Source organism: Euprymna scolopes, chromosome 6, assembly GCF_053919585.1.
Source record: "Euprymna scolopes isolate OS-2025 chromosome 6, ASM5391958v1, whole genome shotgun sequence".
NCBI classification, from domain to species: Eukaryota; Metazoa; Mollusca; class Cephalopoda; order Sepiida; family Sepiolidae; genus Euprymna; species Euprymna scolopes.
The window spans coordinates 10,246,293-10,271,046 of record NC_136487.1 but is presented as its reverse complement, the minus strand read 5'-3'; the positions used below and the strand labels follow the sequence as shown (position 1 = coordinate 10,271,046).

The 24,754-nt window shown below is 36.5% G+C and overlaps 1 protein-coding gene across 1 annotated transcript in view; it reads left to right on the top strand.

Moving 5' to 3' along the window:
- LOC145277499 (uncharacterized) overlaps window positions 1–24,754 on the top strand; it is a 243,875-nt gene that overhangs the window by 209,154 nt on the left and 9,967 nt on the right. The window contains exons 4-6 of the mRNA XM_080128890.1: window positions 3,677–3,793; window positions 14,427–14,502; window positions 21,343–21,492. Coding sequence (XP_079985016.1) covers window positions 3,677–3,793; window positions 14,427–14,502; window positions 21,343–21,492 — 343 coding nt within the window. The remainder of the gene's footprint in view (window positions 1–3,676; window positions 3,794–14,426; window positions 14,503–21,342; window positions 21,493–24,754) is intronic.

Here is a 24,754-nt window from a genome sequence, read left to right as displayed (position 1 = left end):
ACGGACATTCCATGATAAGGTAAGCACCAACCCTTTCTTTCTTATGTCTCGACCGCTTTGAGGGAAACCCCGCCAGCCGCGGTATGCTGGCCAGGGGTGATGGTGAAGCAGCTATGTTTAGGGCTCCTTTTATCGCCCCGTCCTCATGCCATGGAGGCGAGCAGAGTTATCCTGAAAAGGACTGCTCGGTCGGCCAGCCAGTTGCCTGCACCCCCTCGCTGCTTCGGTCGAGTGGAGTACGACCAGTTTCTGGGCCGCCTGTGTGCAGGTTTGCAGCTACAGCTCCCAGTGATTTCCACACCTGCTGCTTTGCCGCTCACCCATCGCCACAGGGCTTGGTGTTGACGCAATATTTGACACCCTGACTTGCGCTGGATTTGGATTATAGTGAGGGGGACTTGCGCTGCATCGGCCTCACTCTCTCGTCCTGGCCCGCCCAATTCCAACGGCAAGACATAGTCGAGACGGCTGGGGACGAACAAGGGTGCAGGAGCTGCCGGAGGGAGGCAAGTATGCCATCCAACCGCCTAAGGGGCTCCACTCCTTCGTTTCTGTCGGGGTTGCTCCCCTAGCCTTATCCATTTCCATGGCTCTCACAAGGCAGTGAGGCCATTTGACCCATGGCTGGGATAGGGATTGGTAATGTGTCAGGGCATGTCCACACGTCGGTGGGCCATAGCACAGTCCCTCTGGGACTCCCTGCTGTTCCGAGATCCTCTACTGATTCAGCCTGGAGTCCCATGACAACCAGTTACCGTGTGTGACCACGAGGAGGCACAGCAGAGGTCTTGATGATGGAGAGGCTGTGTACTGACAGGAGAAGACTTACGCACTCGGCTTCTCGTTTCGCGCAAGGCTAGCCAGTGGTGGTTGCTGAGAGCGAGATGGTGCGTAAGCCAAGACGCTACCTTATAGCTAACACACTTGCGCATCACATCACCCTGTGTGCATTACACACACACATATATATGTGTATATATATATAGTCATACACATACAGTACTGTTACGCTGTTTCACAGCTCATCAGTGCAGTTAGACAGGCAACTAATATGTGTGTGTGTAGTCAAATTGAATATTGAAATGCTTATATCTTTGGTTCTATGGGACGAAACTACATGAAAATTTGCAGGCTTTTAGAAGATTATAATACTATTTTATGGTTAAAATTTTATGAGAATTGGAAAAAAAAAACCCTATATTTTTAAACCAATAAAATATGGCCAAATCTGCCTACATAGAGTCCTAGCAAGCCAGCTTTAGTTTTGCTGCTTTGGAATAAATTTTACTTAAGTTTTTTTTTTTTTTTTTTTTTTTTTGCTTAGTTGTCTCCCCTGTGGCCTTGCCAGCCACTAATATATATAATTATTTTTGAAGAAGTCATAAGAGTTGAAACAAAGAACTCTCCTTGTGATGACCAGAGCCTGTGTTGCTATCTTGGTTTTTTTTCTTCGTAACTGGAAGCTGACTTAGGATGAATTGATACACTAAAAATCTTCTTGCAATGTATTGATTTGGTAAGCACAGATCAACAATCTCTGGTTGGGTTGTGGGTTGCATCACAAATTCCTAAAAATGCTCGTTCCACTTTCCAGGATATCCATGTGGAAATTTCATCTCTCATGCTAATTGACTTAACCGCTTACTAATCAAAAATATCACCCACTCTCCTAATACATGATCTTGTTTAGCCTTTCATGTCTCTTAGCTTGTTTTCTTCACTTGTACGGACAATCCTTCTCTACAGCTGTGAGACTTGGCTGATAAGTGTCCCTCAGGGATCCATCCTGGGCCCAACTCTTTTCCTGATCTACATTAATGATCTTCCAAATCATATCCTTACATCATTTGTAGACATTTATGCTGACGACACTACCATTTATGGTACCACATCTAAGACAGTAAACGAGCAAGTACTCTCCAATTCTCTCTCCTCTGATCTTGAGCATGTAGTACAATGGGGAAAGGAGTGGCTGGTTACTTTTAATGCATCTAAAACCAAGCTTCTCTCTTTACATCATCAACATTCTGATCCACATTTGTCATCAATTGAAATGAATGGCTCTCGTCTTCAGGAGGCCTCAAGTTTTGACAAGCTTCTGGGCTTGACCATTACTCCTGATCTTAAATGGAACACGTATATCAAATCTGTTGCCAAGGCCGCTGGAAAAATGGTGGGATCTTTCTATCGATCCAGTAGATATCTCACTGCTGATGCTATTCTCTATCTATATAAGAGCCAGGTACGTCCAAGGATGGAATACTGTTGCCACATCTGGGCAGGAGCTGCTAGAAAGGACTTGTCCTGCCTTGATAGAGTTCAAAATAGACTTCGTAGCCTCGTAGGAGATGTCCTTTTCTCCTCCTTACAACCTCTATCTCACAGAAGAGATGTTGCGAGTTTGTCTCTGATGTATCGTTATTTTCATGGAAAGTGTTCAACTGAGCTTCAATCTATGGTCCCCCCTCGCCAAACTTTCACAAGAAACACTCGTCTAGCTGTAAACACTATCAATAATTTCCCCCACTCTTTATCTGTGCCTAAACCTAAACATAGATTCCATGAACAAAGCTTCTTTCTTAGAACTGCACGCCTGTGGAATTGTCTTCCGTTTTCCTGCTTTCCGGCTGACTACAATATGGTTGTGTTCAAGTCTAAGGTAAATAAGTTCTTGATGAGCCGTTCCATATAAGTTATTAAATTTACCAAATTTTCATTACTAATGATTACTATATTGACCAACGTCTACTGTACACTCTTTAACCGTTATCCTTGAGTGGCCTCTGGGCCTTGATAATGTGGTGATGCCTTTGTAAAAAAAAAAAAAAAAAAAAAAAAAAAAGAGCTCCGAATCTCAAAAAGTTAGTAGCGTTTGACCTATGCTGCCTCTGCTGAAGTCTACAGGTCCGTTAGCACTGTATTGTTTCCAATACATAAATTTAGACACGATGCAGGATCATCCCCATTAACTAAGTGCTTCTAAAGAGGAGACTTTGTTGGTTTGGTCACGTTGTATGCCGCAACACAGAAGAGTTCATCCACGAAGCAATAACTCCAGAACCACTCTAAGATTGGCAAAGACGCCTAGGAGTAAGCCAACTGAAGACGTGATTACACACCAAAGCTGACGTAAAACTTACTTCTGATCCATAGGTCTGCGTCACAGATCCTGAGATAGGCTGTCCATAACTATCTTAGGCGCTGCAGACCACTGTGCATGATCTGTATCCTGTGTTCATCCAAAGTGCTGAGTGTTCTATGAGAGGAGCTGGCTCTACCCATCTTGGGTGAATGTAACCAACATTAACGTCAAGTTATGGGAAACTGCATTAGACTTTAGAGGGGGGGGGGTACTTTTTGTAGTTACTTGGAAAAAAATAAAATTGTGACACCAATTCTGTTACATTTCAAATACACATTCTATGTCACAATATTAACTTGATAATAAAACGTTTGCTTTTTTTTTTTTCCAATGTAAATTATAAATTAGATAACTACATAATGACTTTACTTCTATATTGTCCTTATTAAAGAGACTTATCATTTTTAATTATGCATAATTTCATAACATATCACAGTTTATCAAAGTGGTACTGATTGTGACCCAACGGGTCATCCGTATTCTAATACATGTTAAAATATTAACCTGATAATAAAACCTCTCCTTTTTTTTCAGTGGGTGAAGTCAATAATAGGAATGCCACCCTAAAAGATCATTTTTTTTGCCGTCCACCCGCAACGTCCAATAACAACTTCCAGTCTATATGCGGCAATTGCTTTTCTAATATGGCAGGTAAGAATTTATTGTTTTTTTTTTTCTATTTTAATCAACTGCTTGTTCGTGCAAGACTTTTTATACAACTATCATCCTTGGTGGTTTGAGCCAGCTTTTCCAAACAAGTCAATCATGAATTGTTCCAGCCAGTAGTAGAATTCACCCTAGGCAGGTTGGACTGGTTTCCTTCAAAGGAGGAAGTATCATAGAATATCAAATTCACAAGCGTTCTCTGATCGCATGTATATCCCCGTTGGGGAAGATGACAACATTAAGTTGTTGCAGGTCTTTTCGGGAGATGTCAATGTCCTCCTACATACAGCGCTTGGTATTCCAAAATTAGCCATCCATCTGGTATTGACCAGGCTCAACATTGCTTAACTTCAGTGTGAAAACCGATGTTTTAACGTGATTATCATATATATGATTCACAAAATACTTAATGGACAATTAATTGCATTCTGCACAGCAATGTCAAGTCATTCCCTCTTCTAATATCAGATTCTATAAATTTTTGATTTAGAAATATTTTCCCAATCAGAGCTCACTTTTTTAGCCAATTTTTCACTAAAAAGGGAGAGGAAGTTTCATGATTAATGCTGTCCTTTATCCAGATGGAGATGTGTGGTATGTCCCCAAAAATTACCTTAATACGTGTTGTATCGTCAAGTGGAAAACAATATACAAATATAGAACAGATTTATTCTGTTAGGTACAATAATAAAAGTCCATGTCAGGTAGCAACAACTGGTAAGTGTTTACATTCCAACTTGTAGCTTCAACTGACTTCAACTAGTTTTGCTTTCCTTAAATATATGTGAATCATCAGTTTCTTTCAACCAATTATAACCAAATCAGTTGAAGCAGTTAATGATGTGGTCAGTCCATGATCTCACAAAAATTCATAGTCCATCTTGCATATATTATTCAACTTTAATGTATATATCCATCACAAAATGAAAATATCATAATCCAAAAATCATATAAATTGGTCAAGTAGTTTTTTTTTTATAAAATAATAATTTAATAATAAATTTAAAACGATTGTGAAATAAATTTAACATTACAAGGCTAATCTTGCAAGTTTGAATTATTTAACTGCCCTTTTTTTCAAGATGGCAACGTAAGACAGTCCCAGTCTTGCTTACTCATAAAATTTGGTTTTTCTTAGTTAAAAAAAAAAATTACTTGATCAATTTATGTGATTTTTGGAATATGACATTTTTGTTCTGTGATGAGTAGATGTGGTGATACTGTGCATCCAGGGTGAAATCTAATAACCTTGTTGGTAAATTCTTACAATTCATTAATCTATTATATAAAAGCGAAAATGTGTGTGCGCTTTTTTGTATGTCCGGCAAAGGTTTTTTTTTCCGGGGGGGGGGGGCGCTTGGGGAGGTTACCATCGCTTAGAACTTTTTATATATTCTCTAGATTATAATATCTCTGATTTACGAAAGAAGGTCATCTCTATCTTTTATTCGAGTGACTTTTACATGTTATTTTCGCGCTATTTCTTACTCTCACGTGTTTGTTTGGCTTTTCCGTATAAAAAAGCGAAACTGAATCTGGAACAAATGCGTCTACCTCCAGAAACCAATGAGCTTTGATCAATGAGGAGAAAACGCGTCATAGCAGATAATTGCTATTCATTTGGACACTCCCCTTTTTATGGGGAGCTGGTTTTCCCCAACATCTTGGGGAAACAAACAAATATGCAGAAATTGGCTTGCAGCCAAAGTTAATTGCAGGATTTCATTCCCCTATGGCGTGATGTTTGATCTCATTATGTTGTATTGTTGGTATCATAAAAGGGGCACCGTTGTATGATCGTCTAAATGTTGCTGTCTATTTGTGATATATTCATATCTAATTGTTCATATGCTTTTGCGTGTGTGTGTGGTACATGTATTTTGGACCATACCTTACTTCATGCGTCGTTAATCTTGTCCACCTGGAATTCATCTTGTTCTTGGAGAGGAGACTGGAAACCTGTTTTGAACGAATCTTCATTCACTCCAAGACAATGAATGGTTTTATATAGTTTTTATTCACCTTCCAGATGTTGATCGCAGAAAAATGGAAAGTGAATGTCTTTGCTTGCATGGTTAATTCAAGGTCTTATTTTCACGTACGTCAGCCCCCCCTCCCCAGTGAAGGGGAGGGGACGACCTGTTAAGCCATCCGCTCTTCTTTACGTCCAAAACCCAACTCACTGACTCCAGCTAACCTGATCATGTGACTCACATGCAGATCCGATCAGCTGACCCTCACTTCCGGTAAAACATGTCGGCACTTGTACAGTTTAGTCAAGACGGTAAAAAATGAAAATATCGAAAAAAGGTTATATTGTACGCATCCGTTTTGGACTTAAGATCTCCGAAAAAAAAAATTTCATTTAATTTAATCGAGTAGTTTTTTTTTTTTTTACAGCGGAAAAACACGTTCTTATGAGAGCGCGTTGAAGTCAGACATTGTGAAATTTGCTGAACCTGAACAACATGCCACGGGGAGATAACTCAATGTAAAGCGCCGACACTCCCTTCCCATTTTTAATTCTAGCTTTTCTTCCTAAAAATCGAACCTTTTGCTCGGTATCATAACAAATTATTTTTTCGCTGTAAAAAAAAAAAACTACTTGATGAAATAAAGTGAAATTTTTTTTCGGAGAACTTCGTTCCATAACAGACACGTACACTATAACCTTTTTTTCGATATTTTCATTTTTTAATTTCTGTACAAGTACCAACATGTCTACAATACGATTTACTTTCTTATGTTCGACCTATTTCCTTACAATTTATGCACCTGTGTGAATTCATTCACTTAACTTTTTAATCGTTTAATTTGAATGATTCTTACTTCCTCTGGCCTCTTAGCATCACGGAAAGTTATCAAGTTTCACTTTCTTTTCCACCTTTGCCTCAAGACTTCAGGTTCGAGCCTACCTGCCTACAACACTTTCTTTTTCCTACACACATGCCAACAAACACCCGGACAACACCGGGCACTCCCTGTTAGTTACTAATAAGAGAAAACTGGCAGAAATTTTAAATTTCCAGAAATAAGTCAAGAAAATAGCTTGCAGAATAAGAAGAGCTATGAAAATCAAGTAAGGTGTTACTGACAAATTATGTTCATTCTGGGAAAGTGAGGGAGATATCATATGAATATTAAGTTATATTGAAGTTATATTATACTCTCTTTTTTGAAGAGGAGAAAGAGAGGGAAGAAAGAAAAAGTTATTAAAGATGCAACGATAGAGGAGGCAGAATCAGGCTCAATAAAAACAAAAGTTTTCAAACAATCAGAAACTCCCCAAGTGGTGCCCAACGACTCCCTGTGGTAAGCAAGCTATTGAGCTTGATGAAATTAGAAAAACGTGTTAAACTGAAAACAGAAACCCCAGTCATCCAGGACATATTTCTTTAATGAGAAAAAAATATAAGCTTTCCATTTCAACTTAAGGAAAAGAAATCAAGACTGTAAATTAAAATTTACAAGGAAATTTATTGTTCACCAGAATACTCCAAAAATAATTTTCAAGAAACCATTATTCCACAGAGTTTCAAAGAATGCTATTCTTCTCTTCAGAGAAAAGAAAGAAATTAGCAAATTATTATTATAGCCGAGCTAAGAGTTTGCTGGTTATGGCATTAAATGAAACAGCACTTTATGATGGTTAGTCATAAAGTGCAAAAAGAATGTTCATGTCGGTTAAATAATGGGAAAATAGGGGAAAAAATGGCAAAAAACCCCCCAAAAGATTCAGAATGCATAACGTCTCACTTAATCCAAGAAACAAAGAAAGTTTTTTTTAAAAACAAATAGTCAGAATTTCAATGTCAGCCAAAACACACAAGTAAATTGCAGAGCAAAAAACAATCCGATTGGAAAAGAAATATTCTGCCGAACAATAAATTTCCTTGTAAATTTTAATTTACAGCCTTGATTTCTTTTCCTTATGACAAGTTCTGCTCCCTATTGTGTTTATATTGAGCTTTTTGATTAGGTTGGGATTATTATATAAATATTAATATTTATATTAGGTTTAAGTTTACACATGCTTTTATAGGGTAAACTTTTCATTCTTATTGCCTTGATTTATATATATACTAGCATTTCAGCCCGGCGTTGCCCGAGTGTTTGGATGTGTATGTTGAGCAAAAAAAAAAAAAGTGGTAGTAGGAAGGTAGGCTCGAACCCGTACGCAAAGGAGGAAAAGAACGGAGTAAAACCTAATGTTTATGCTGTTATGACCACTACCAAACCGAAAGCGACATTTTTAAAAATTAAGGCTAGACAATCTAAAGGAGAGGATAACTTTCAAAAATATCGGCGAAAAAAGTGCCCCCCCTGTAGAAAAGTGTCTAGTTGAAGGGGAAGATATTAATGTTTTTAGCCAATTTTTCGATATTTGTCGTATGAAAGGTCGAACTTTAAAACGATACTGATCTTGGTAAAATTCGTCGCCTCTATTGAAAGTTTAAGGCAGACATGCAAACAGACATACATACATACATTTATATATTGGTAACTAAAAGTTTTCGACCCAAACTGATGAAAAAGCTTGTCCTATCTCTGAATACCCTTTATGTAAAATTTCAAATATTTAGACCAGAAATTGTCTGAGTAATTTGGAAGAGACCGCAGAGGTAAATTTTTTAAAAACTTTGACCCCTATTATGACCCCTTAAAATTTATTGTTTTGGGCTCAAATCAAGTTATTAAGTTAGATCCATGTTTTTTTTTTTTTTTATTACATTTTCACCCCAAACAAGGCACATTTCCACTTTGGTGTAGGGGGCTACTATCAGGGGAAACATCTACTGGGGTACTATGTAGGGTACTACTTGGTGACCAGTAGTCTGAGATGTCGGATATTTTTCTGTCTTTGTCTGTCCTTGTTGCCATGTCACTAGTAAGGGTGCTGGAGGTAAACGTTTTGTCTGGGCTGACGTTATCCGCCTGATAGTCAGGGACCCGAACCTTGGATTAACCACTAAGGAGGCTGTCCTATCAGCAGGCGCAAAGTACTGGGACTGCTGTATTGCCATTTGGTGAGTGGATCTGGACCATGCAGTAGGCTCTGGTGGGGCCTCTCGATGCCATACTAGTGGGTAATTGTTACGGCTTTACCTTTTCGTGTGCTACAAATAAAAAAAAATCTTCCTGTCTTTTTCTCTCTTACTTTCCCTCTCTGTACTGCTCTAACCAAGTATGCCGACCTATTCCACAAATCCCCAAACCTCAACATGAAATATCTCCAGAATAAAAACTCGATTAAACCTAGAACCCCATCTTCCAGCGTAGACCCCTACTACCAGGTCTCCTTCTCCAATATCAGGGGTCTACGTTCCAACCTTCCAGAGGTTGAAACCCAATTACAGGAGACGAAACCGGACATATTATTTCTATGTGAAACTGGAATAGGGCCGACCACTTCCCTAGATGAGTTCATAATGCATGGATACTCCAATTTAACAGCTAAATCTGACTCCCAAGATCGCCATGGGCATGGAATATGTGCCTACATTAAGGATGGCTTCCCATGTGGCAGGGATATCTCTAGAGAAGATCCTAATTTACCCTATATGTGCTTCAGGGTTGCACTTGCTAACACCACTGCATTTATATTTGCCCTCTATAGGCCCCACAACAGCGGAGTTACTATCTTTAAGAGCATATCTGAGAAAATAGACCACATACTGTCTTCACATCCCTCGGCTAACATCCACATCTGTGGTGACTTCAACGTCCATAACGTGGAATGGCTAACCCATTCAAATAAGACAGATGATGAGGGGAGGTTTTGTCATGATTTTGCCATTGCTTATGACCTCACTCAGATTGTTCGCGAACCCACCCGTGTGCCCGATACACCCAATCAATATGCAAGCCTCTTAGACCTGTTTCTCTCAACTTCCCCTGAGCTATGTTCATGTACCGTTCATTCTCCTTTAGGATCCTCCGACCACTCCGTCGTATCAGTTAAGATAAAAACAAAATGTAAGAAGCCATCAGACGTACCCCTCCACCGTACTGTATACCGATACTCTATGGCTGACTGGGATAGCTTCCGTACATTCATATCTGATTTACCTCTGCACTCCATGTTTAAAAAGGAAGTGTCCTCTATAGTATCAGATCTGACCGAATGGTTAATTGTAGGCATAGACCAATTCATACCATCAAAAAAATTCCAACAAAAACCTAACAGCCAGCCATGGTTCTCCCCAGAATGTGCTGCTGCCATTGCGCACAGAAATCACTTTTTCCATAACTACCAACGTAATAGATGCACTGAGACTAAAGCTGCTTTCAGGACTGCCAGCAACCACTGTAAAAGAGTAATAAAAAATGCAAGAGAGCTATATGCCCAGTCTGTTAAATCCAAGGTAGCTGATCAACGGCTTGGTTCCCACCAGTTTTGGCAAATAACAAATAGGATCCTGAACAGAAGTGTGCGTTCTATCCCAACCATTATCAATGGACCAGAGGTTATCTCGTCAGCGTCAGACAAGGCCAAACTATTTGCAAAGAACTTTGCAGCTAATTCTACCCTATGCGACGAAGGCCATCAACTCCCCATATTTCCTCCTATAACACAGAACAAGCTAGGTAATATACAAATATCCGTGCATGAGGTCGCCAAGCTAATAAAAAACCTAGATTCCAGTAAAGCAACTGGCCCTGATGGCATCCCAATTATAGTGTTAAAAAAGCTTCAACCAGAACTTGCTCCCATACTTACGAAACTATTTAAGCGCTGCCTTAAGGAGAAGTGCTTTCCGACCCCCTGGAAGACCTCATCAGTTTGCCCTGTATTTAAGAATTCAGGTGATAAGTCATCTCCCTCTCAATACAGACCAATAAGTCTTCTCTGTGTTATGAGTAAGTTACTGGAATCAATATTAAATAGAGAAATAGTCAACCACCTCAGCAGAAACAACCTTCTTAGTGACACACAATATGGTTTCCGCTCTGCAAGATCTACCGCAGATGTGCTGACGGTTATATCCCACAGGGTTAGTGAATCTCTTGACAAAGGCTTCCTTTCTAGGGCAATTGCTCTTGACATATCAAAGGCCTTTGACAAAGTATGGCATAAGGGTCTACTTCACAAGATTTCCAGCTACGGTATAACTGGAAATGTTTTCTCAATCATTAAATCATTTCTCTCCGATAGGCTCATAAGAGTAGTGGTAGATGGACAAAAATCGGAGGCCTGCAATATAAATGCTGGAGTCCCTCAGGGGTCAATCCTCGGCCCAACTCTCTTCCTGATCTACATCAATGACCTCCCTAAACACATACTTAAATCATTCGTTGACATCTATGCTGATGACACGACCATCTACGGCAACACATCAAAGGCTGTAAATGACGAAGCTCTCTCGGATTCTCTCTCCTCTGATCTCGAGCGCGTGGTTCAGTGGGGGAAGATGTGGCTAGTTACCTTTAATGCATCTAAAACCAAACTCCTATCCTTACATCATCAACGCTCTGATCCCCAGCTGGCATCAATTGTGATGGATGGCTCTCGTCTGGGTGAGGCCCCGTGTTTTGACAAGCTTCTGGGTTTGACCTTTACTCCTGATCTGAAATGGAACACGTACATCAAGTCTGTTGCCAAGGTCGCAGGAAAGATGGTGGGATCCTTCTACCGCTCCAGAAGATATCTCACTACTGATGCAATTCTCTATCTATATAAAAGCCAAGTACGGCCAAGGATGGAATACTGTTGCCATATCTGGGCAGGAGCTGCCAAAAACAGCCTATCATGCCTTGACAGAGTACAAAATAGACTTTGTGGTTTAGTGGGGGATGCCCTTTTCTCTACCCTGCAACCCCTCTCCCACAGAAGAGACGTTGCGAGCCTATCCTTGTTTTATCGTTATTTTCATGGCAGGTGCTCGTCTGAACTCCAATCCCTGGTCCCCCCTCGCCAAACTTTCACGAAAAACACCCGTCTAGCTGAATCCACTGTGAAAAATTTCCCCCACTCTATATCTGTGCCTAAATCAAAACGCGGATTTCATGAGCAAAGCTTCTTTCTTAGAACTGCACGCCTGTGGAACTCTGTTCCGTCTGCCTGCTTCCCTCCGGACTACAACTTGGATGTCTTCAAGTCTAATGTTAACAAATTCCTAATGAACCGCCCCCCTAATTAAACACTTCATAAAATCTCCTCACTAACGTGATGTACTTGCAATAACCCTTATCCCTGAGTGGCTTCCGGGCCTTGATAAGTGGTGATCACTGTGTAAAAAAAAAAAAAAAAAAAAAAAAAAATTTGGGCAGCGAGATGTTGGTTCACGTTGCACTTGAACTTATGCATGTCAGTACAGTTGGGGAAGCAGTGACCTGGAATGGAATTCCAAAGTCTAGCAGTTCTGGGGAAGAAACTACTGGAGTAGAAAGATCTTTTACATCTAGGGATCTCTACAGTGTGGGGGTGGGATTTTGCAGCTTGTTGGGTCTGTCGAGGGTGTTTACGTCGTGGGGGCACAAGTGCTTGCAGTTCATCAGAGCATTCACCATTAAAATACTTGTAGAACAGGCAGAGGGATGCAACGTTTCGACGATGGGACAGAGGCTGAAGCTTAGATGCCAGTTTAGGGCCTATCAGATTTGCGACTCTCTTTTGAACCCTGTCAAGGAGCGAGAGACTAGTAGCCGATGCACCAGCCCAAATATGACAGCAATACTCCATACATGGGCGAATAGTGGCCTTGTAGAGGTACAGGATACTTTCGGGTGTTAGAAGTTTTCTAGCACGGTAGAGAGAGCCCACCTTCCTCGTAGCAGCCCTGGCAATGCTCTCGATGTAATTGTTCCAGCTCATGTTTCCTGTGAACGTTAGGCCAAGGAGCTTGAGAGACGTACTCTCAGATAAAGAGTCGTTGGCCATTGCTATAGGTGGTAGAGAAGGTTTCTTGTAATTATTGAATGAAACCAGTTTTGTCTTGGCAGCATTGAACGTGACCATCCATTTTTGTCCCCATTCCACTACTGATTGGAGGTCATCCTCTAGTGTTTCTGCCATTACTTTAGATATATGTTCATTTGTTTTCCTGTCGTGCCTGCTATAGAGTGTGGTGTCATCAGCATATATACCCATCTCAGAGGCAATTTTGTCGGGGAGGTCATTTATGAATATCAGGAACAGCAGAGGTCCAAGGATAGATCCCTGGGGCACTCCCACATTTATATCATAGTCCAAAGAACCTATATCTAAAATTTCAAGTGTGTAAACCCAAAATTGTCGGAGGAGTTTGGTAGAGTTCTCAAGCGTCAAATCGTTGAACTTTGACCCTTTAATCGCCAAATTTCTGGCCAAAAACCGATCACATCGATTTTCCCAAATCTCAGTACCCTGTATATCAAATTTTGAGTCTGTAGACTAAAAATTGACAGAGTTATTGCGTAGGGAAATGTACACAGACACACACACACAGACACGTTCACTTTTATATATATATATAGATATATATATGTGTGTGTGTGTATGCTATTGAAATATTTAACAATAATTTTTATAATAAAACTAGCGGGGGTGTCCGGCGTTGCCCGGATATTTGTAGATGCGTGTTTGAAAAAAAAAAAGCGGTGGTAGGCAGGTAGGCTTGAACCCGAAGCCTTGACACAAAGGCAGAAAAGAAAGTGAAAGAAAACGTGAGGGTTTACCGCTGCGCCATGATGAGACAGGAAAATGAAATCACACATTTAAGCTTATTTGTTTCCCCATGATTCCAGGGAAAACCAGCTCCCTACAAAAAGGGAGTGTCCAAATGAATAGCAGTTGTCTGATATGAAGGGTTTTTCCACACAGTGATAAAAACTAATTGCTTTCTGGACCTGCCTTCGCTTTCGATTAGTTTTGTTTTTATACGAAAAAGCCAAACAAACATGTGACAGGACGAAATAACGTGAATTTTCTAAAAGTCGCTCAAATAAAAGATAGACAACGACCGTTCACAAATTATAGATATTACAATCTAGGGAGTATATAAAATGTTCTAAAATATAGTAAACCCCGACTCTCGAAAAAAGCCTTTGCTGGACATACAGAAACGCGTGCAGCCATTTTGCCTTTTATATATATAGATGATTATCAGTGACTTGTGAGTCATTTCTTCTTTGTTGTTTTTTTTTTTTGTGTTTTTGGAAAATGATTCAGTTTTTTCACTCCAAACCAAACCTTTTCAGTGACGAAAACTTTCAGACAAATAATGATCTTTGGTGAAAGAAGAAACCACAAGCATAACCAGACAACCAACCTCAAAGTCATGCCAGAGAGTGAAAGAGAACCTCTTGATTTGAAAATCGTGTTGCCACACAGACTTGGGATTTAGATATTTGTGCACCTCTGAGCTGCATTTGACGATATGTGTTGTTGTAGCATTCAGCAAATGCTGAAATATTTTTAAAGGAGTCCGAGACTATATCATGTTATGAGATCACAGTTACTTTGTAACCCACTGTTACTGTGGACAATAGTCCGTGGAAGGTATGGTTACATACATGCATCATGAAGATTTTTCTGTATTTTCAAGTTTTTTTGTTTTTTTTAATTAGGTTGGATTCTAAATAAGAACCCATGTTTATTCTGAAAAATGATTGATAACTTTTCTTGCTTTTCTTTCAGGAATGAGAATTGCTTTGATTGTAATGAGTTGTATTATACTCATTCTGATTGGCTGCTTGTGTATCATTGTTCATTGGTAAGTTGTCGATTATTTATTTGGGTCTCAATACATGATTAACCTTCCTCCTCCTTCTACTCGTTACTGCCCTCCACCTCTCTCATCTCTTCTTTTGTACTTTATTGATCTCTCACTACTTCTCATTCTCCTCCACTTCTGGTCCTGGATATGACCTTAAACTGCATCCAGTGGTGAGGCCCCAGTTTGCAGGCTTTGGGGAGTGTGGAGCTACCCTTTAATTGCCATTGCTCACAGGTCCACTCTGACCCGGAGTGGTAGTACCTGTTAGGGTCCCAACTATGGGTTAAATAGAAACCGACTTGAAAACAACAAATATATTCTATTAAAAAATTTTTCTTCAAAATCTTAAATAACCTGAAAAGGGTTGATATGCCGTAAAACAAAAAACAACCAACCAACCATCCTCCACCTCTCTCTTGTACTTTATTGATCTCTCCCCACTCCTCATTCTCCTCCTTCTTTACCTTCTAGAATGATAATGTGTAAGTCATGTAGAGATTCATTTGTTCATTCATTTGAATGAATCTATTCTATTGTTGGCATATGTTTCCCTGATATCTTCATGGTTAGAATCCTTTCTAGAAAGGCATCTGTTACTTAGGAATGTTAGCAACCTTCACGTGGTTCCTTCCATAAGTGAAAGTGTTTCTCTGGAAGACAAATGTTTTGTTAAATTCACCCCTCCCATTTCGAAATGCCTATTAAAATTTAAATAATTTACATACCAACGTTTTATATATCACAAATTGAAGATAAAAGATCAATATTCAAATTTAAAACAAAAAAGTGTTTTTTCTTTTGCAAATTTACCTGTAAAGTCCAAAGTGTTAATCCTTTTTTTTTTTATAAAACCACGTTGATTTTTTTTTTTTAAAGTGGAAGCTTATTTTATGTTTAGAATTTTACAGTCAATATTGGACGCTGAGGACATTTTTTTCTATTTCATTCAATGTTTTCATTTTTTAGATATTAAAAAAAAAAAAATTCGCTCGATAAAGAAGAATGAAAATATAATAAATCAAAAATTTATGTATTTCTTTGAGAAAAGAAAAAAAAATTCCTTGAGTGTTTTTTTTTTTTTTTAAAAGGCAAAAACTTATAAGTAAAATTTAACTATTTTTAAACTATGGGAACACATATTTCTTCAGGCACAAGGTTAGACGGCTAACGCAAACGTGTTGCTTTTACTGCCTTCTGTCTATCCGTAGTTCTAAACAAGGACAAACGGCTATTTCTGTTTTTTCGATAAAAATGTAATCACGCTTTTTTTTCTAACAGTCATTTTAAAAATTCTTTTATTTAAAAAATAAATGGAATTTAACATATAAATATGGATAAATTCTGAACAATGAAGAATGGAACTAAACATTCAATAGTATTTTTTATAGGTAAGTGATTTTTTTCGAGTTTATATCGATTTTTTTTTATAACTGAAGTAAGTAAAATTTTGTTGATTTTCTTCAAATCTTTTTTAAAGAAAACCGATTTAAAAAAACAAATATTGCATAATTTGCTATTAAACCTGTTATTTTTTTTAATTTGTTCTTTGCTCCTTTAATTGAAAAAAAAATTAGGGTTTGAATTACATTTTTCAAGTAGTTATAAGCTTCGAAAGATAGGAGGTCGAATTATCCAATTTTTTTTTCACGCATTCTTAAGATCGGTTTCTGACGTTGTTAGTATAGCACAGCAGAAAAAAAAATGTCAAAATGTCTGCTTAATATTATAATGTAATATCAATTTTTAAAAAAAAAAGGAAAAAATCGGAGTAAGAAGTAAGTAATTAAAATGTAAAACTAATTAAATAAAAATTGGATAATATTTAACGATTGGACAGGAAATTGTTGAAGATGGTATGATATGAAAGAAAAGATTTTCTTTTGCATCGGCTTGAAGTTTCAAAGATTCCAGAAATTTCTTAATTATTCCCACCTCTTTTTCTATATGAATAACAATTTCATGATATTTAATTATCAATAACAATTTCATGATATTTAATTATCAATAACAATTTCATGATATTTAATTATCAATAACAATTTCATGATATTTAATTATCAATAGCAATTTCATGATATTTAATTATCAATAACAATTTCATGATATTTAATTATCAATAACAATTTCATGATATTTAATTATCAATAACAATTTCATGATATTTAATTATCAATAACAATTTCATGATATTTAATTATCAATAGCAATTTCATGATATTTAATTATCAATAGCAATTTCATGATATTTAATTATCAATAACAATTTCATGATATTTAATTATCAATAGCAATTTCATGATATTTAATTATCAATAGCAATTTCATGATATTTAATTATCAATAACAATTTCATGATATTTAATTATCAATAACAATTTCATGATATTTAATTATCAATAACAATTTCATGATATTTAATTATCAATAACAATTTCATGATATTTAATTATTATCAATAATGTAAGAAAGGAAGCAGAAGTTTATAAATTTACTAGAAGATGTACCTGGCATTGCTCGGTATGAAGCATAATGTTAATTTCTTTTAAGAAAAAACGAAGTAAAAAAACAAAAAACAGAAAGAAACTGAGACATGTCCATGCAAATATCATGTTTTTTCTAAACAGTGCAATTCTTGTAAAAAAAAAATACTCGATGATATTGAAACCAAAACTTAAAAACAGTGAGTCAAGTACGATAATCATTAGGTCAACTTGACACGATCTTTAAAAAGTGTTTTAAAACCTACTTATTTTTAACATAATGTGAACGATTCGTGCATGAGTAGCTGTGAAACAGTTGACAAACAGATAAAAATCCAATGGCCTGCAATTACCAATTTTTCAGTTTTGATCCGTTAGCAAACTTTTTTCCAGATGAAAACCAATTAAAAAATTTTCCACATGTCTGAATACTCTATATACCAAATTTCAAGTCCGTAGATCAAAAATTTGTTGAGTATATATATTAGTTGAGAAGTGTCTTCATACACACACACTCTTACTTTTATAGATACACTAGATTATTAGTAGCTGAATTTGCTGCTGATGTCAAAGATGGTAGCCATTTGAAATATTCAGATATTTTTCAAAAGAAACTGCATAAAAAGTTTTTTATTTTAAAAAAAAAACTTATTATAAAGACGATTATCCATCTGAAAAAATATTCTTAGTCAGATAAAGTATTTTTCAAATGAAACTGTATAAAAACGGTTTTTATATTAAAAAGAAGTTGGAAGGATAAAAAAGTAAAACTGGCTAGTAAAAATCAAATAGCGATTTGTCAGAGTCTAGGATATTGTATATTAGATTAAAGATGTTTTCACTTGAAAATATACTGAACTAGAAGAATATCCATTTCAGAACAAGTAAAATTAATTTTTATGTCTTCATACGAAAATTAAAATCAACCTATAATGATACTAGAATCCTTAATCCAATTTTGATAAAAATCCATTACATGATTTTAATTAAAAAAAAAAAATGTCTAAAATATAAAGCTTAAGCTTAAAGGGTCTTAAGAAAAAAAAAAATTGAAATTCAAGGTGTTGCAATATTTTGGTTGTATAATGGGGTATGATCCCACACAGTCGGACGATTCTATTTATAAACGATGCTGCTAAGAACTGACGAATCAAATTAATTCATGTTCTGCTCAATCAGAAACCAGAATTGCTTCATAAATATTAAATCTTTTCTGGAGCAATTTCACATGTTCTTTTCCGTCTCGACACGGTAAGAATATTTTGTTCTGTGGAACTGTCTACTACAAACAAGTCACCTCCCAGGACTTGTGTGTAACAGCGAACCATCTGAAACTGTTCTGAAACTAAAAATGGCTTACACTTCTAGACAAGGAATGTTTCTTAATTGGTATCTAATGACTATGGATCAAATTTAATGTAGCCTTTATCCTCTAGTGGCCTTTAGTCCTTGATAACTGTTAACTCGTTAGTATCTAAAATATTTGAATTTTCTAATGTGAAGCTGTACCCATACCATATCTCCTAAAAACCCTTTAAAATACTCCAAAGAAAATGAAATTTGAGCAATATTTATTAATTGATACCTAATACCTATTTTTAAAATTTTGCAAAAAAAATTCAGAGCTATTTGAATTGAATTTTATGAAGGGTTCACATGTCAAAGCTCCAGATGGAACAACATTGAAAGAAGTCACTGAGTTTACAAACCTGGGCAGCAACATAGGTTCCACTGAAACAGATATCAAAATTTGCATCTCAAAAGCATGGGCTGCATTGGATAAGCTGTGGTCAGTATGATGGACTTGAAGGCTAACTGATAAACTGAAAAGGTAGTTCTTCAGAGCAGTGGTGAAGTTTATCCTTGTTTACGGTGCTACAACCTGGACACTCACCAAAAGATTAGAAAGAAAGCTAAACGTCACATACACCTGTATGCTACGAATAGTGTTAAATATATCTTGGCAAGATCATCCCACGAAGCAGCAACTCTATGGCAACCTACCTGCTATATATACTACCATCAGGGAGCGACGTCTACGATTTTCCAGTCACTGCCAAAGGAGCAAGCAAGAACTGGTGAGAAATGTATTGCTGCGGACTCCACAGAACGGGTGCATGATCATAGGACAACCTAGATCCACATACATCCAGCAAATTGCACATGATGCCAACTGTGATGCTGAAGATCTGAGGCAACTGATGAAAGACAGAGAAATCATTGGTCCAGCAAGGAATCTGACCAGATAAGATTCACATGTATCAAAATATAAAATAACATGTCTACATCGAGGCTGTGTTCGTTAGTCAGTTGATCAATTTATTTTCTCATTTACCCCAAACCACAATCTGCTTTCGACTTAAAATTGTCATCACCTGCAACTGTTGCAAACTCAAGATTGCCCGTATCTGTTCCAAAACTCACTGTCACACTTAAAACTGGCTATAAAATGACTAAATATGTATCCAGTCATTTTGTTCTGACCAAAAATTCCATGTAAGCTTAAATTTTTTTCTTTGTTTTGTGAACAACTTCCTATGCTTTTATTCTGCCGATAAACCCATATATATCATACTTTTTCTCTTTTTTCCCTAGTTCTCAACACAGGCCGAGTATCACATCTGTGTTGATGAGGACAATAATTCAAGAAAATTTGTTGGTCTTTTTTTTTTTCCTTTTTTTTTTTTTCTTTTTTTTGTACATATGAAGTCATTTTAATTTTTCTTAGAAACAAAAGATTGGCAAACTGTATAAAACCTTATTTTTTTATATCTCAAAATCTAATATGACTGTTTTTAATGAAAATTTTATTTGTGGAAAAATGTTAAAAAGTAAATCCAAAGGAAAAATCCACTTGAAAATAAATATTTTTAACTTTTTATTTTTTTTTCTGATTATTTTATGAACACTGATAGTTGAATTTATAACTTTTTCCCATGTCAGATTGTTTCAAAATATATTTTTTATTGTATGCTTTAATCGCATAAGAAATGTGGATTATATCTAATTATACACGTCTTTCTCCGTAACCTTGAAATCTTAAGTTGATATTGCCACTTTTTAGATTCTGAATGAATATTATTGATGAACATTGTTACTAAAAAATTGAGAAAAAAATATTATTACCAAAGAATTTTTCATTGACATTGGTTTAGAAAATCGTGTTACATAGTCATTTTATATTAATTATTTAATTAAATCTATATCTTCACTGCTTCAATGCGTGCATGTTTCTTATAGCTGAAATAAGTCTGTTGGCATGTTTCTTACATTATCATACAATTAATTTGAAAATCATGTTCATGGAGATAGATTTATTTAACAAACGTAGTCTCGTTGCTAAAAGTTCAAAGGAAAGAGAGTTAATTATGTGTTAAGTACATTACTTGATTATATAATTGTTTTGCCATTTTTCAGTGTGTGTTCTCAGTTCATCTACTTCTTCCAAACTTCCAAAAAGTTTAACGAAAAAAAAATGAAGAAATAAGTTTCTTGGTTAAAACAAAGGTATAGGAAATGAGGTTGGTGGAAAGGCAATAGATTGGAAAGTTGTTCACAAAGATACACAAAAGGATAACAGTTGGGTATAGTTTGCGGATAGTCTTGGATTTGTGAAAGTCAAAGGCAGTTTGGAGGAGATGAGGAAATGGATTAATCAACCAACTGATGAGCAACTTGGATGTCTTCAAGTCCAACATAAACAAATTCCTGATGAACTGCCCCCTTAAGGAAGACACTTTATCAAATCTCCAATACTAACGATTACTACGATACTATCCTATTGATTACTGTACATGCAATAACTCTTATCCCCGAGTGGCTTCCGGGCCTTGATAAGTGGTGGCCTCGATGTAAAAAAAAAAAAAAAAAGATGCAGATTACCATTCAGAGTGTTGATGGTGTCACACACACACACACACACACACACACACACACCCAGAGTGCAACTAATATTTACAGAATGTTTTGTTTATGTTTTATTTTTATTTTTTATGCAAATCCATGCATGCCCCTCAACAGCTACCGATGTGAAAGAAGATGACACCGCCAGTAAAGAGAAGACCACAGAAGCAACGTTGGAGTTGGCATTGTCGAGCGGGGTAGCATGTTGTATCACAGTAGTGGTTCAAATTAATATTATCATCATTGGTTTATTTTCAAAAGATATCTCGGGTAAGTACTAGTGGGGAACTTGCAGCTGTAACCACTTTTCACAATGTGCAACAAACTGTATACACAGCTAATAACATCACAGTTATGTATCCTTTTATTTCTTTTTTTATTCAATTCTAAAATTTGCCTGAGATGGTTTTGGTTTAAGTGAAATAAGCTCATTTACGTTTTTCTTTTGTTTTAGCTATTGCAAGAAATACAAATCTTTTGATGCTGTTCTGAGACGTGCTGAGCCAACAAGATACCGTCAGACATCTGCTGTTACCCCATACCATACAACGTTAGTTCAACCCCTTGTATCAAGACCTGTGAACGGAGTGTCAGAGATTAACAAGTAAACATTCTGTTTTTTTTTCTTCTTTGGGACAACAATTCTGACTTCCAAATTATTTTCTAAAATCACCATCATTGTCATATTATTGTTATGAATGGTCTGTTATATGATTTGATAGCATTTATTTTTTATTTTGTTGTAGCTAAGGAAGGGGCATCCTACTGGATGCCAAACATTCACCCACTATCTCATACATTTCAACCGTGAGATCTTTTAAAGATTCTAGCTGTCTCTTTAAGTGCAATTGTCTGTATCTCTTTTGCACTTGGTTAACTGGGTAGATTTGCCTGGTAGTTTTTTAAATTCTTTTTCATAAGTCCGGTTGCTTTTATAATTATTGGAATGATGGAGATCTTCCCCAAATTCCAGTTTCTTTTCATATCGTACATAAGACCTTGATATTTAGTTATATTCTCCTTCTCAGCCCTGTTTAATCCAACATCATTGGAGAACAATAACTTCTACTAAGGTTGCTTCTTTTTTCTTCTTGTCCCATATTATTTTGTCAGGTTTAATAATAATAATTTTCTAGGGATGTAGATTGCATAGTCATAGTGGATGGTGCATAACTTATTTTCAACTGTTCTTGCTGGTATAGATTCACAACACTTGCTGCTACATTCCATACTCAACTTTTTACAGATCGTCCAGTGGAGATATTTACACACACCACTGTATCGCGTTGTATAGCAGTCGTCCCCCAACAGAACTTTACAGTTGGATGTCAGGTGGTTCACACTTTCTACTTCTGTGTGGCAGAATCTGCATTTGCTGCCATTGCTGAAACCACTCATCTTCTTTGAAGCATTCATTAAGATCTTGGACAGTCATTATAATCATCTCGTGATTGTAGTGGAACAATCCTCTTTTTAACCAGTCTATACACCCTTCCTTATCTATATAGTCCTGAGTGAATTCATCCAGAAAATACTTGGCACACTCATTATGAGTGGCATATAATAACACATCGCAGAAAATTAAAATAATCAATTCATGAATCTTCTTTTCACCGAAATCTTCTCATCAATGCAATAATAATAATCAGTTCAAACCTGTTGTACACGCTGGCATGTGTTGGACGGCTCATAGAACTCAACAAGCACATCAGAAAGGCATTCACCGCTCTCGCTACATTGATAACTCAAGTATGGAAAAATAAACATCTCACCATCTCCACAAAAGTGAACGTTTACATGGCCTGTGTCATCAGCATCCTTCTGTATGACAGTGAAGCATGGACAACCTACAGCCACCAAGAACCAAAACTGAACACATTTCACATGCGTTGTCTGTGGAGAATTCTTGAAAAGATAAAGCTACAAATAGTGCTGTGCTTGCAAAGGCTGGTATCCCTTCCATGTCACCTTCTTTTGCCAAAGACGCCTACGCTAGATAGGCCATGTGCACCGCCTGGACAATGAGATAATCCCAAAAGACATTCTCTAAGGTGAACTCACTACTGGCAAAAGGAAAATTGGTCGTCCTCACCTCCACTATGTCAACATGTGCAAACCCATGTAAGTATGTGATACTGACTCTACCAGCTGGGAGCCCAAAGCTAAAGTCCACAATATCTGGAGACAAACAGTAACAAAAGGCCTGACCACTGGGAAAAGGTCCATCGCAGAACAGGAAGACTATTCAAGAAGGTCAGTCAACAAAATTTAACAAACCATCGACACGATGCACAGACTTTCACCTGCGATGTCTGCAACTGATATTCAGTCACAAAAGATGGTGTTCAACCACCTCTACAGGCGTGACCCCATAGTCTTCTAGACTGACATATGCTAATATATATAAATATATATATATTACTACACTGATTGAAAGAACCATTTTTATGAATTTGAGCTGCATTGAAATCTTCTTCCAACCGGATTATATTACCCACTGGATTTTAAATTATGACTATTGGATTCTTTTTCACTTTTCGGATTACCATTGAAAGAGTCTTCAAACACGCAGGAATTTTATTCCTGGTTTGTTTTTGTTCTTTTCCACATTTCCTTCATTTTTTTCACATTTCTTCACACGTTTTTTAACGGACATGAACGTTTTGCAATATATGCCTGTCATAAATTGTACTTTCATTTAATGCATCAACCAGCAAATTCTAGCCCAGCTACAATTATAATTTGCGAATCTCTTTCTGTCCTCTGATGAGAAGAATAGCAAGAATAGCATTCATGGAAATGCCGTTCATCCCGGCTTTGAAATTTGCCCTTGGGAGTATTCTGCCGAAGTTTAATTGTAAATTTTAACTTACAGTTTTAATTTCTTTTCTCTTTATATATTAGAGATGGGACGATTCTAATATTTTTCTTGATTCTGATCTCAATTACTGATTCCGATTCTTTTTAAATTTTCAAATATAGTTATTTGTGTATGTGGGTGGGATGGGGGGGGAATGAGATTACCATAAAAATCTATGTAACATACCTATATTTTTCACAAACGTAAAAATACACTTGTGAGTGTGATGTACAGATCTTATTTTTTAGTTGTATAAAATCAATAAATATTTATCATTTCATCATTAATACAAATTGCAGAAAATTAAGTTTTAAACAAAAAATAAAAAGAATCATAGACACAATGTTCTCCGATTCCGATACCACTAAATGTTCTGATTTTTTTTATTCCCAATTCTGATTAATCGTCCCAACACTAATATATATGAGTGTGTCTGTCAATATTTTCATAAGCATAAACATTCCACTTTTTCTGATTTACAAAAGAGCAGAATTCCGCTAAAAAGCAAAGATCTCACATTCTTTGAATCTCACTGCAATAATAGGTCAATGTGACCATCATTATTTTTTTTACCGTGTTTATTCTACCGCAACATAAAAACTGACGGTTAAAAAAAAATGCATCTTTTGTTTTCTGTAATGCGGTTATCTCTTCTTCCACCCACTGCTTCTCATGAATTTTAAAATTATTTTTTTTAAATATCGCTTTTACGTCGGATATAGACACACAATTTTGAATTCTTGGTCGTTTACTACAGGGTGGGGTATGAAGATCTGCCACACTTTTTGGCATCATAATCAAGATGACATGTCTCAAATGATACACTTGTATTTATCATTTTCAGTTTGGAATTATTAGAACAATTCCTCCATTGTGGTTTAGAATTTTTTTAGATGAAGATTAAATATATATATATTTATTTACTTGAAAAGAACTAATATTTTTTATTCGTCTACATATATAAAAGGCAAAATGTGTGTGTGTCTGTTTTTTTTTGGGGGGGGGG